Here is a 13,876-nt window from a genome sequence, read left to right as displayed (position 1 = left end):
GTCACTATACATTACGGCTTTACATTTATATCAACATTAAAGGCCAGATCTTGAAATACACAGCCTCCAGTACTAAAAACAAATATGCACATGATTACTATAAAGCATACTGTCTTGTTCCATGAACTTCAACACATGGTGCTTTTTGTTCCTGTTGAAAAGTTATGTTTATGTGGGACTGAGGTATTAATTCCTACAGTAGAAAATTTACTTACTTCATATAACATACTTATCTGCAGTTGCTTCAAATTATGTTACAACCAACCTCCAAAACCAACGCAGATACTTTCTTGCTTAAACTCAAGGTTAAGACACAACGTGTACATCACCCCCCATCTTTTGTTCTCCTCAGCAGTTCCCCAAGTAAACTCAAACATACTACTTGTATCTGCAAATCCATTTTTATCCGATCATATTGATGTCTACTTGTTTATTATCAGGCAATGACTGTCCCTACTGTGGGCTAGGTAGCTTGGCCTCCCATCCTCCCTTTGGAAACTCAAAGCTGCTTTTTCCCCTCCTTATTCTCAATAACTTGGTAGTTTTCAGTTTCTTCTAAAGATGTTATTCCTCAGATGCATCCTTTTCTAAGACTGATCACTTGCTGGACATAATTTTTCTATCATAAAACTTTCCAATGAGATTTTCTCCTATACAAATTCCTCAGTAAGAGCATGGCTCTTACCTTGCAAGTAAGACAAATTCCTCCCAAAAGTGATGCCACTGTCTTACAGAACCACAGTTCATGGGTGGCCACGGAGGAAAATTATCCATGGCTTGAGGAAGCTGGAGAAAGATGTGGAGCTACCACTTCACTTACTTATCACATATTAGTGCACCAGTCCAGTCACCCATCTAGAAACAATATCCAAGCTTGTACACTGGGAATAAGCGTGAATGAAGTACAGGGATCTTAAAAGATCAGCTGCACCACAGTAGGGTGTCATTTCATCACTGCCCAAAACCTGCAAATAAGAACAATCTCGAATCTTCCTATCTTACATCCTGAGGGCACCCATGTGCATAAATGAAAATACCCTGGACACGACAGGGGCAAGAGGAGGCGAAAAGAAGGAAGCATATACAATTTTTCTCTCTGAGGAGAGGAATGCCAAAGAATTGCACGACACAGAAGCCCATCAAATTAATGTATCCCTACCGGCACTAATTACAGGTGCACTGTTTGAAACTGCGAAGCCTCTTTCTTAAGGCAACATTACAATGACATATTTATCAACTGATTGTTTTTGTCAGGTTGATTCTTATCAAGAAGCAAAATCTATACTTAAAAATAAACAAAATCAGACTCAGAAACAAGTAAACATATTTTAGATTGCACTTGGGGAAGCATACAGCTTTTTATAAACTTTGGATGTCAAAACATATATCCACTCAAGCTTTCTTAGTAGTGAAACACAAAAACTAACAGAACTTCATATCAGCTTCCCAAAAACTATTTGCACAGCTGGCAGTGGCCACCCAGGCACCCCGTAAATGCCAGCAATGGAGAAGAAAGAACTGCACAGACTCTCATTCGGTACGAGATAACAGCCACAGGACATGGCACATGGGCCTACTGAAGGGATAAGAAAGACAAGAATGATGCAACTGTTCAGGTAAAACAAATCCATTCAGGTGTAAAGCAAAGCTCTGCAGCACCTCCATCTCCTCCAATAGAACAGTATTTTTGTTCAACACTTTCCTAGGTTAACTTTTGACCTATATTCATCTGTGAAGAGAAAGGGACTTCCCAGCCAAATGACAAATTTAAATAAATTATTCTGTTCTGCCCTGAAATGTCAATTTGAAAAAAGAAATACACGCGTGCTCAGACGGATTTATTTCACAGTGAGAAGGGTGAACTTTCAGACTGTCCACAGCCCAATGTCAGCAAAGGTCCTCTGGAAATAAGGGGAGCTGCGCGTGTCAGAGCCATGCAGGCTGCACCCTGTGTTTTATACAGTGCTCCTTCATGGTTAGGTCAACCCTGTTTACTATGTTTGGTAAGAGCAGTAAAACAATGGAAATGTTTAAAAGAGTCACTTGTGATTTTTAACCTGCCAGCTGAATCATCCAGGGATTTCTTGGAAATGATGACTAGATGCTGGAGGATAAATGTAACCTGGGGTTCTCTAGTAGGAGTAGGAGTTTCCATCTCACAGTACAGTTTAATGAAGATCCAAGTAGCAAATCCTAAGATTTTAACTGAAGGCAAGGAGACTTATTTTTATACATCACGTAGATTCCACTTTATGAGCTGCCAGTTTGCATATAGGCAGTAAAAAGCCCCTTGGCTAAACACAGACATCGGAATAAATTGTCAGTTAACAGTAATTTCATCCCACAACTGTTCTCGCCCATACTACCTAATGAAGAAAGATTATTTTAAGATAAGAGAACCGAAAAGGAAGAAAAAAAGTAGAAAAGGAGAAAAGAAAAAACTACAAAGAAATCACAATGTTGCACAGAACCAAAACATCCAATTATGCTTTGATCAGGGCTTGAATTTTAGATGTTACTGTCATCATTAGTTTCTATCACACAACCTCTTTCAGTGATTACTTGATATCTATGATATATGTCAGATGTACAGAAAAACAAAGCATGTTATAGGCAGAAGTAGTAGCTTATCTTGCAGACATAATAAAGCCCATCTCTCAAACACTATTGAGAAGCCTGTCAACAAAGCAAATCAAGCACCGAGTGGAAATGAGGCATAGTGCTTAATTCCTTCAATCAGCATTTTCCTGCTTGCCAGGAGCATCTCTCTTGGGTGGGCTGACAAGGCGCAAGCTAATTTACAGATCCAGGAGGAGTCAACTGCATCTGGATAGCACTGCTCCCACGTTAATTAAGAGGAGACTGAAAAGTAAAGTTCACTCAGAAATGGTAGTGAGGGAAAAAAATACCTCAAGAAAAATGTTGACTGTTATGAAAAGCAAACAACAAAGTGATCATCAGATCTTCCCATCAGTCAAATTACTGCTGGTTCCAGATTAAAGATCTCTGAAGTGTTATATCCAGCATACAGATAAGCTTACTTCCTATTTAGCTGGGAGCACCTGATTAAAAATGGTATTAATTCCCACTTTTACACTTGTTTCCATCTAGAGCTTTCCAAGACGCATGGGAACAGCAGACATTAGGCTCTAAGGCTGGAGGGCAGAGAGGAGCTGACGAGCCCCGCATCGAGCCGGCTCTCTGGAACGTGAAGGCTCCCCTCTTTGGATAGGACCCTCTGCAAGTCAACCCTTTGCCTGCGCACCAAAGCTTGCAAGATGAAGCAGCTATCTCACAGGTCCTCTAGGTACTGAGAATGTCACACAGGAGGAAACTGAGGACCGAGGAGCTGCCTAAGCTTTCTAGATGCTGGAAACACTTTCTGACTGAACTACTGAGATAGCACTCGTGGTATCCAATAAGCTACTTAGAGCTCATTATCATGTATAATGCACCTCAATTTTACCTCTCATTCCTGCTGTATAAAAATGGCAAGACTGCAAAAAAGAACCAGTCAGCGTTTCGTATCTCCTACCTTCCACCATCCCCCCGCGCGGGATGCAACTCTTCACTCCAGGCTGGAATTTAGGCATGCAAACACCCAGGAGATGAGGACATCTCCGTGGGACTTGCAGGTGACCAGGCTGAAGAACTCTCCTCCTATCTGACATGTGGGACTGTCTCCTATGACTCTTTTGGTGTTCTGTGGCATATGCTGTCTAACAACCTGATATTATTTTGTGTTTTCTAAGTGCATTTTCTAACTAATATTTTCTAATGAACTAATTTTCTTCCTAATTAACTAATATTTTCTAATTAACTATTTTTTCTAATAACTAATTTTGTAATACAACTCACAGACACAGAACAACTCTCAAGAACCTATGCAGTTACAACCTAGGTTCCATTAATGTTTTACAGGATAAAGAAGGTAACAGGATGAAAGTTAACTGAAGCTCCACTTACATGTTTTCAGAGGAGAATCACTGTTAATAAATCTTTAAAATAGTACTGGTATCTCACTTCAAAATTAAATAATGAATCACTGCTTATACAAAAGAAAACAAACACTGCCTTAATATTGTTTTTTCTTGGAAATATATTTATTTACTCTAGCAAGCTAAAAGAAAGACTGATTTTCTTGCTCTCTCACCCCTTCCCACAAGTGATCAAAGGTGTTTGTCATGTTTCACTATTTACCCAGAACAGCAGGGCGTCCCTCAGCAGTCTGCTCCTTTCAGATATCTTATGTCTGCTGGAAAGACGATGCCTTTCAAAAAAACTCACTGCTTGGTAAAAATCAGGTCTTTCACTGACCCTTTCTCCAGACTGTGGATTCTCAGAGCACACAACCGTATTTAGATCCTGTTTTCCTTGAGAGAAGCATGCTGTTTTTCAATCTCAAACTGACTCATATCATGCCTCCATGATACCAAACAGTCTTAATAGTAAAGCAAAGAAAAACATTCATTTAGTAACATGTAAGCTTTGGGTACAGTATTAGCACAGTTTAAGGAAAAAAAAAACACCACCCAAAATTGTTTGACCTGTCAAAGAATATGTACAGTACTTAGATATCACCAAAGACTCTTCCCAAGACAAAGCAGTTTGTTGCTTAAAACCACTTTTTCCTTTGTAGCCCCTGTAGTCTGCCAGCCATCTCCTTCTCTTCCATTCTGAGCTGCTTCCCTTTCATGACACCACCCGTAGGCTCAAAAATGGAGAGATCAGGCAATACACACCATGTATATTTGCATAGTAAAATACGGCCTCAGCAAACAGTCACAATATAAATGAATAACTGAAAGATGAAACTTCTTTTTATAATTTATTCTACATTTGATTGATTGCAAAGCACCTACCTGAACATGTCTCCTAAGCCTTTCAGCATTCCTTTCTTTGCCTTAATTTTATCCTTCTCTTTATCTCGATCTTTCTTCTTTTCCTTTCCAGCCTTTTTTCTGTCACTTTTATCTTGGCTTCCATTCATCTGTCTCTCCAATGAGTGGGATGGCTGATCGCTTGCTGTGGACACAGATTCTCTACCAGATCTTGAGCTCTCCTCTGTGTCTTCCTCCACTGAAAGCACATATGCAGAAACATCAGTGGGACAAGAACAAACAACAAGGGCAGGCTTTTTGGTGTACTGCATAACGTATTTTGAAGCAGGATATACGCACAACCACAAAATATTTTTTTTTTTTTAATAAAAAAATCAGTATCTGCTCATGTGGGGATTTCCTGGACTCCCAGAAGCAAGGAATTCACCTCTGCAGAACACTGCAAAACACGATTCGTGCTTTGTGGGTACTCGGAATAATGTATGGATTAATGAAGAGGATTAGCAAAGTGATGTTAATTGGCCCTTTTTGTTTCAGTATCTAAATCAGTTGAGGAGAGCTTCAGAAATATCTGCAAGAAGAAAAACAGCAGTGCAGCATGCCCTGTCAGTAAATTTCTAGTAATATTATCATAAAAATATGAAAGTCATTAAGGACTGTTAACCCTCAGTACAAGCCTTAATAGACTTTTTCTTCTACTGCAAGTAACATAATGGTTTTGTCACACTACTTCATTTCCTGGGGCCATTTAAAACACATCATGCACCATGATTTTTATTCTCGGTTTTATTCTTGGTTGAGATGGGGTAGCCTGGGAGGTTCGGGTGGGAAGATTCCATCCAGTGGAACACGTGAAATTCTTTAAGGGCAGATAACACGTTCCTTCTCTGTTTCTAATCCGAGACCAAGACTCCAAGAACCCTGAAGTATACCCAAGGTTAGATTTAACAGAACACACGTATTTCAGAAAATTTGAAAGAAAAATGACCAAAAGAAGCAATCCATTCAAAAACTGAAAACTCCTCCAATAGCTTAGTGAGAAAGAGATGATACACCTCAAGCTCATCGGTCAGAATCTTGCGACCATTTTGACTTAACTTAAAGCCAACACTGCATGGCTGGTGAAGCTGTGACCATCCTTCCAGGAGCTCTAATATTTCATATCATCACACTATAAGTAGGGCTACACCATCTCCCAATTTTCCAACAGACAGCATGAAGCAACAATTAGGATCACGGATGCATACTTCGCGCTGTCCCCTGTAGCTCTAATGAATACAAAGGCTCCAAACAACTTTTGGCAGTAGAAGTTGAAAAATATCGTTTCACTTTACATATACACAGTCTATGGAAAAGAAAATTTTTTTAATACTCAGTAAGATTTGGAAATGGCCACAGCTTATAGAAGGAAAAAAGAATCATTTTTTAGTTTAGCATATGTTTACTACTTCTCATTATTAATCCTACTGATTTGATTGTTTCTCAACCTCAGTGACTCTTCTACAGCCAATAGAAGTGTGTTAATTCTTTAGAAATTTCTCATACACAGACTACTGTAGAATATAACTTGCTTTTCTTAGTCATCATTCATATTCACCTTAGAAGTGATGCATTGAACATGAAAAGTCTACAAATCATTGACTGGAAGCCATTTGTTATTGTCTCTTCTCTCTCTCAGATACTTGCCTGCAAAATACTGTTTATTCATTAATATTTTACAAGACACAGACCTGTCCAATAGACTTGGTACTTATTCACTGAGTATCCCAAGATTTTTATACATATTCTCCAACCCTGGAAGATCACATAAACACATTTCAATAAAAACATACCATGTCAGATAAATCTCAACATTAATAACTATTTTTGAATCTCAACTAGTACTCTGAAGTACAAACCACCAGGAAAAAAAGGCAGAGAAAAAAAATAACGGACAGGTCTCAGTATTTTATGTTAACTTGTCTTCAGGACTGCTATGAGTTAAGGGATGACACAGCTTCTCAATTGTAGGCCCAGTTTTAATATTTGGATCATTGTATTTTAGAAAATTAATAGGCCTGTCCTGTACATGCCTCTGTACTCGCTGTACTTGTACTTTGTTTGGTCACGGTGTTTCTTAATCAGTGTCTGGAATGATATTTAGTTATTATTAAAAGAGTAGTGGAAAACTACTTTGGAATAGAAATGCTAATTTTTTGCATGTTAATTTATAGCTACAATCTGTTCCAGTTAAAAGCAACTAGACATTTAAAAGATTGTACTTGCATACAAATATAATTAGTAAAAAAATTGCATTAAATGTCTGACAAATTTTGAAGTCAAATGTTTATTTGGTACTCCATTGCTAGAAATTTAAAGATTAATCAGTGTTGACCTATGGTTGTTCATGTTCATATAACAATACATTAAATTAATCCTAAATATGTATTAAGTGTACTGTGCTATGCTGAGTTGCTGAACAACTTGTCATAACAATGCCTCCTCTTATTATTTATTTTGCATATTCTATGGAGATAATATTGCATCCTTTCCACACTTATGCTGCAATAAATATTTGTCTATCATACGCAGTTTGCTTGCAATTAACTCCGTAGCTTGGACCGAGCCCTGTGAACTAGGATTTCTGTTCTTCCGGAGTAAACGCTGGTGTCTCTACTGCAGTAAATAGATTTCCAGTTTTCTTAAAAGACTCAACATGAAGAAACTTGTTTCACTTTTATGCAGCACAGTTATTCTGCAATTAACATACACCTAATTACTAGTGTTTAGAACAAATGCAAATGCTGCTCAATTAAAATTCAAGCCCAGCCTTCAAATGAAACTTCTGATTTTTGTTAAGTTGCAGTAATGACATTAGGTTACTGCAAAACGCAGAATGTATTTGTTTTGGTGCTGTTATTTCCTTCCTTTCCAGCAACCTCCTGCCTCCCCTTTCAGGCTGCTGAAGCCAAAAAAATAAATTGGAGTATACTTTAAACATCAATTAAACCTGAAAACTGGTGTCATTTCATGAACCACACTGTACTATGGAGAACTACACAAACAGGTATTATGAAGCTATTCTCCTAATTAGGCCATAAAATGGAAAAGATGCACATGAGGAATCAAAGCTCCTTAACGTGAAGCTATTTTGCCACTAAGCTTCCAGGCCTCTGATTGTGATATTTAATACAGCCCTAGATTCTAGCAATTAAGATTCAGCAAAAGATTAGAAAGCTTTGTCGCTCTCTCCCAGTCCAAATGCCTTGTTCTCATTTAAGACGTTAAAGATAAACATTTTGCTTCCAGTCAGCTATTTCAAGTATTAAGGAAAGAAAAAAAACCCAAAACAAGACACCAAAAAAAAAAAAAAAGGCAGGAAAAATGATCTGCAAAAGCTGAACAGCCACACCTTTCCACAAATGTTAGTTTTTTACAGCTATTAAAACTCACACACATCTTCTCAAATACTTTTTAAAATGTTACCCCAGAACTGGTCACTGCTATTTGATTTTCATCCTACATTTAGTAATTTAATAGCATGTTGTTCTAAGGATAGCAAGTACATCCAGAAGAGCGTCAGCCCCTTTGCCACACATACTACCTGGATTTTTATAGCTTTTGTATATGGGGTGATGACATATTAACAATTCCTCTATACAATAAATTGCAGTGCTATTATTTGCTACTCCAAAGAGGATCACTGTCTGGAAGAAAGATGCACTCTTAGCACTGAAACACTTGGAGGAGAAAGGGGGAAAAATTCAAGTAAGACAAATGGATACAACCTCAAGGGCATCAGCAAATTGACCACCAACATGTTTGCCTGGGTTTTATAATGAGAGAAAGCCACATTTTAATTTCAAACAATTATGGAATAATTAAATACAATTAAAAAAAACTTAGGCAATGTCATTACGGCAGCAGTGAGGCATTAGTTACGTTAGGACCAGATTGTTAAATTAACTTCTACATATTTGTATGTGCCCAGGCTTTGTCCAGCTGAAGACACCATTTGGTAAATTCTCTGAAATCTGAAGCCACATATAATTTACACAAAGTGGAGCAGACTGCAGTGCTTTCAGTTTTAACACAGATACAGAAACGTTTTCCGAAAGATAGACCTGAGGACCTAGCATTTTGTGCTGCTCCCAGGCAACGTTTGGCTGGGCCAGCTCCCATGGCCACCGTGAGGACACAACCTAAAGGACTGAATTCTGTCCAACCAACTTACTACATTTGCTTTGCTACTTATCTGCTTCTATTAACCTGGCACTGCAAATTTCCAGATTACTCATTAGATGTCTATTATAATATATGGAAGGTATTAAAACACAAGTAACTCAACACAACGCGCGGTTCTATGCACATAGCTTGGTGACACTTTGCTCAGCCCCTTTACCATGTGAGATTTGAGAACAGCCTCGCTCTTGCCCTCCCATGTCACTGAGGTGGCTCTTGGTGCACCAGTGTTAGACGACTTCATCCATACAGAGAGATGAGGGCAAAGACTCACCCCATGGCATTTCGATTTCAGCCAGAAGGCTTTGTCTGATTTCTGTTTCTCCCATGCAAAGGTCACAAAGACCACCAAATACTTCCTTGCTACTCTCTATGCATTGCATCAACAAGCTCAAAACCCCTTACAGTAATCTGGTAAACCTATATTCACCTAGAAGTGTTTCAGGACAGCAGTTTTGCTATATTTTTGACCAAATGAAGTTAAACCATCTGTAACTTCTGGAAAAGCCTTGGATATCTGATGCCTCAAAACAAGATATTACTATCGGTGGGCTCACACCAAACAAGGCCTTCGAGAAAAACATGGTCTTATGTCCCAAAAGACCATAGGGTATGCAATCTGGGAGAATGATCAGGATCACTACACATTTTTTCTACCTATTCTTCTACTGGCCAGAAATAGATTGACAGCCCGCAGCACCAGACCAGCATTTAGCCTCACTGCTGCGTGAAATTGCTAGGTGCTGGAAAAGCGAAGCAGAATTAATTCTGTCCGTAACCACCTTTGAGAAAAGTGACTGGCAAAATGACCTCCCTTTCAGTCTCAGAACACTTTTAGAAAGAGGCAGATTAAAAAAAATAAAAAAGCAAAGAGTTTTAAAAAAATAAAAGAGTGATTACGCAAGTAGCTTATAAAAGAATATCAGGGAAAGACGCTTATGAAATAGACTTTCTGAAACTAAAAAATTTAAAAAGAGCAGAGTGAAAATCTCTTCTCAAGCTTTTTCTGTTAGCATTTAGGCTAAATATTTTACTACTTCAACCCTCCCACCATCATCTTCATTCATAAACTTTTAACTAGCTGCAGGTTGATTGAAAAAAATTCTGCTGGTGTGTGACAAGTTGAAAGTAGTGCAACATGAAGGTTAAAAATTCAATGATTTTAATACAACCCCTGATTGAGGTAATTTACCATTCATACTATTTTCATTCAATAGAAGTTGTCATTTTACCAGCCCATTCTTATACAGTTCAATAATGATAAGGTTAGCTTTGAAGTGATTCTTTTATGTTAATGACATTCTCCACATGTTGGGTCATACTTCGGGTTAAAGAACTGAAAATGTAAATGAATGCCCATTAGGGTGGGTAATAGCTGATCATTAACTTTATATTTTATTAGATCTGCCAGCCTTACTCACTCTAATTAAAGGACAGTGATTTCTTTTTTTCCCCCAGACACTACAAATGTACTCTTTCAAAGTTAGATGCACACATTTTTGTAACGTAAATTCAGTGGGTTTTTTGTCTTTCTGCATAATTTTTTCTCTAATTTACATTAGTAAATTAATTAGCTGTCTTACAGAAAATTTTCATAGCACTTTAAGTAAACACACTCCTAATAATCTTATTTCAGAAAGGAAGGAAGCTGCAGAGTATTCCAATCTGTTAATGCATATGAAGGGAAAAAGCCTGGAAAAAAAATTGATGGAGAGAAGGTAGCTCTATTCTTTAAAAATCCTAACATTATCTTCTACTAATTTTAATCACTTTAAAGGAATTAACCTATGTTGTTAGCATTTTTTATGCACGGCAATAGTTTACTTACAAGTTTCCATGCCTTCATCGTCATCATCTGCTACAGGTTTATCATACGATTTGTCTATGGCAGCTCTGAAGCTCTCATTGCAGCCTCGTCCTCGGATAATTCGCGGGCGCGGGCGGTGGAAGGGAATATCACCATTCAGAGTCACCTCAGCAACGGCTGTCTGCAGGCTTTCTAATGAGCTGGATTTCTTCAGACCTAATGAAGGCCCCACATCTCTGGTTGGGGAACCTTAGCGATTCCGGGGGAAGGAAAAAAAAAAAAAAAAGGTAATTAGAATTAGTATTGAGAACTGCATGCTTGATTATGCATATCCATCCCGAAAGTCTTTGGGGACCCACTTCACATTATTCACATCATCTCTCAGTAATCTGCAGGGAATTCTCTGCAGATTTGTTGGTCTCAGAAGTGAATGAGGACGTCAAGTCATAGTCAACGAAACCAACAACGTTAGCAATGTCTGGCTTTTCGAATCAGTGAAGAGAGACCAACATCCATTACTATTATTTTAACAATTTGAACGATAAAGTAATCGTGGGGCTTAAAAATACAGCTCATAAAACCAGCAGAGATACATATCTTCCGGCATCAAACAAAGCTATTAATTATTTTTGTTTTGAGCAGAAAATTTTATCTGTACTAGCAACTGATGAACAGGGAGCGGATTATGGGCACGAATCCTATTATGTTTAGAGTAACAGTCTTGCAAAGTAGCCTGACTTCTGGCTTCAAGGAACATGCTCTTTGCTTCTAATTGAGTTTTAAAGACTTGCATCAAATTGCTAACAATTTCATAATGAAATGCTTCTGAGAAATATCAGTTGACTTGCTGGGATTTTGCAAAGTTTAAAAATATCTGTGGAAAGGACCCAATTAGTCAGGCAGTACCAGTTATCCAGCTGGAAAAGAAAGGGATTGCTGGCAGCCACCCGGCTGATGTCTGGGCAGCACTACAGCTGGGGCCAAGAGCAGCTCTCAGCGCCGCAGCACGGCCGCAGGTGTGCCAAGGAAACCCCAGACAGTATTCTGCAAAAGTCTTTCCCCATCCCGACTTTTCTTCTCAGGTTTGTGGACTAAATGTCTAGCCTCTGTTTTTAGACACAACACAGTCACGGTGTAAATCAGCTGCCAATTGCACAATTAGATCTCATATTATTGTTAAAACTGGGCGGGGGGGGGGGCGGAAATCACTGCATTTAGTTGAAGTTATTTTATTCCAAAGTGCAGTATAGTCTTGGCCAGATTCTCCAAAGGATTTGTGGCTGCAGAGAAAGATGAGGTGGGACACCATCATCACCTTCACTCCATTTCCTTGAAGTTATGATCCAGAGCCCTCGCCTAGGAAATGGAAACGCACTTTTTCTCTACGCAAAGGGAGCAGAACAGAGAAGGGTGTTGTGGCACCACAGCAGTCCCAGGTGGTGGGTTGTTACTCCGTTGATATCACTATCCTCATCTGACAGAGGCACAGAAAGATATATTTCAAAGCCAGGCAGCACTGAGAGACAGAGCCAAGAACTGTACCCTCAGGAATATCAATCAATGGGCATTTGTAAGCAAGGTCTGGTGTGAATAATGCAATAAAGGAAAATTACCTTTTTAAAGTATTTACCTAACAATAATACAAGGCTCTGGGGTTGATCCCTATATTCTGGTAGATATTAGGAGGGAGAAGAGAGACAGTATCTGTCACCGTTCTTTAACAAAGGTATGTGAAGCTACCTTACACTGGAGAAAACTGCTACTACGCTACTAAACCCAGCTTCTTTCACTGTTCATTATTGGGTGGGGAGGAAGGGGGTTGGTTGCTGGACCTACGGAAGGGACGCAGAATAGCAGCATGGCAGGTCTCCTTCTTGTTTGCTAACTTGGTATGAGGTGGAGCAAGGCAGCAAACGCTTTCATTTTCCACTCAGCTATTAAAAGTCTGAGCAATTAAGTTAAACTGAAATCCCTCAGATCAAATACATTCAAACAGCAGCTGTCAAATTATTCCCCTTCAGTTGCCCTACTGATAAGATGAACTTGTAAATAGAAACAAACAAAAAAATCCTCCTCCACAGGTCTACACAGCTCCTGCAGTTTGGTTCCCCCAGTGGTCTGGAGTCCTGCTTTTTGGACCTGGCCAGAAATAAACCCACCCCAATAAATTAGAAATTTTATCTTGATGAACTCACATCTCCTAGAAGAAGCCACCCTCACTCCCAGCCCGTACTTGTTGGAGGGCTGAGGGTCACGAGGACAGCTAGGGGCACAGCGCAGTGGCTGGGGTGAAGAAGAGGACCCAGCTGGGACAAGGGCGGTTGATGGCTTCCCAGCTGTGCAAACAAACTGCAGCCCAGCTTCACCAAACTTCTGAACGTGGGCTGAAGTCTAAGGCAAGTCTTTCTACGTAACGCTCTTTTTACCAAGTAAAAGAAATCCAATTTAGACACTGCCCTATAAAGCTGTCCACTTTCTAGCATATGCCAAAATCTGCTACTCCTCCACTAATGCCTGCAGTACGCAACAAATGAGATTTTGTTTTTTACTTTTTGATGGTGTATCTTGTTAAAAACAGTTGATGAGACAGGAAAAATGAATGCAACATTTTGAAAGAAAAAAAGAGGAAACAGGACAACCATATATAAACCAACTGTTTGACAGATTCAATTGCATATACAAAAGGAACGGGTATCCTCTTACACGGTAACTTACTGTAAACTTCCTTATTTCAGATTCTGCTTTGCAATCTCCTAAATGAAATACTCGTATATCTTTTCCTAATTACTGAGTGGCTCTTTTTGTAAACAGTAATTATAAAGAAGGCATTTATGTACCCATTTATGTTCATAAAGGACTTAAAAAAATCCCATTTCCTGCCACCCAGTACAGATCTCTGTGAGAACTGTATTTGTGTAAGCTGTGCTTTCCCGAAGGAAAAGCTAGATGGGATATGACCTAATGTTCCTCGAGTACTGTAAAACTAATAATGGATTACAGATATGAT

The 13,876-nt window shown here is 39.0% G+C and overlaps 1 protein-coding gene across 14 annotated transcripts in view; it reads right to left on the bottom strand.

The window, feature by feature from the left end:
• The window catches only part of PARD3 (par-3 family cell polarity regulator), a 461,531-nt gene that overhangs the window by 137,006 nt on the left and 310,649 nt on the right, over positions 1-13,876 (bottom strand). For all 14 annotated transcript variants that reach the window (XM_063324476.1, XM_063324481.1, XM_063324479.1 and 11 more), the window contains 2 exons: positions 10,891-11,118; positions 4,863-5,079 (listed from right to left, as the gene is read on the bottom strand). In XM_063324476.1, coding sequence (XP_063180546.1) covers positions 4,863-5,079; positions 10,891-11,118 — 445 coding nt within the window. The remainder of the gene's footprint in view (positions 1-4,862; positions 5,080-10,890; positions 11,119-13,876) is intronic.

The sequence above is a fragment of the Chroicocephalus ridibundus genome, chromosome 2 (genome assembly GCF_963924245.1).
Source record: "Chroicocephalus ridibundus chromosome 2, bChrRid1.1, whole genome shotgun sequence".
Lineage (NCBI taxonomy): Eukaryota > Metazoa > Chordata > Aves > Charadriiformes > Laridae > Chroicocephalus > Chroicocephalus ridibundus.
This window is presented reverse-complemented; position numbering and strand designations above follow the sequence as displayed.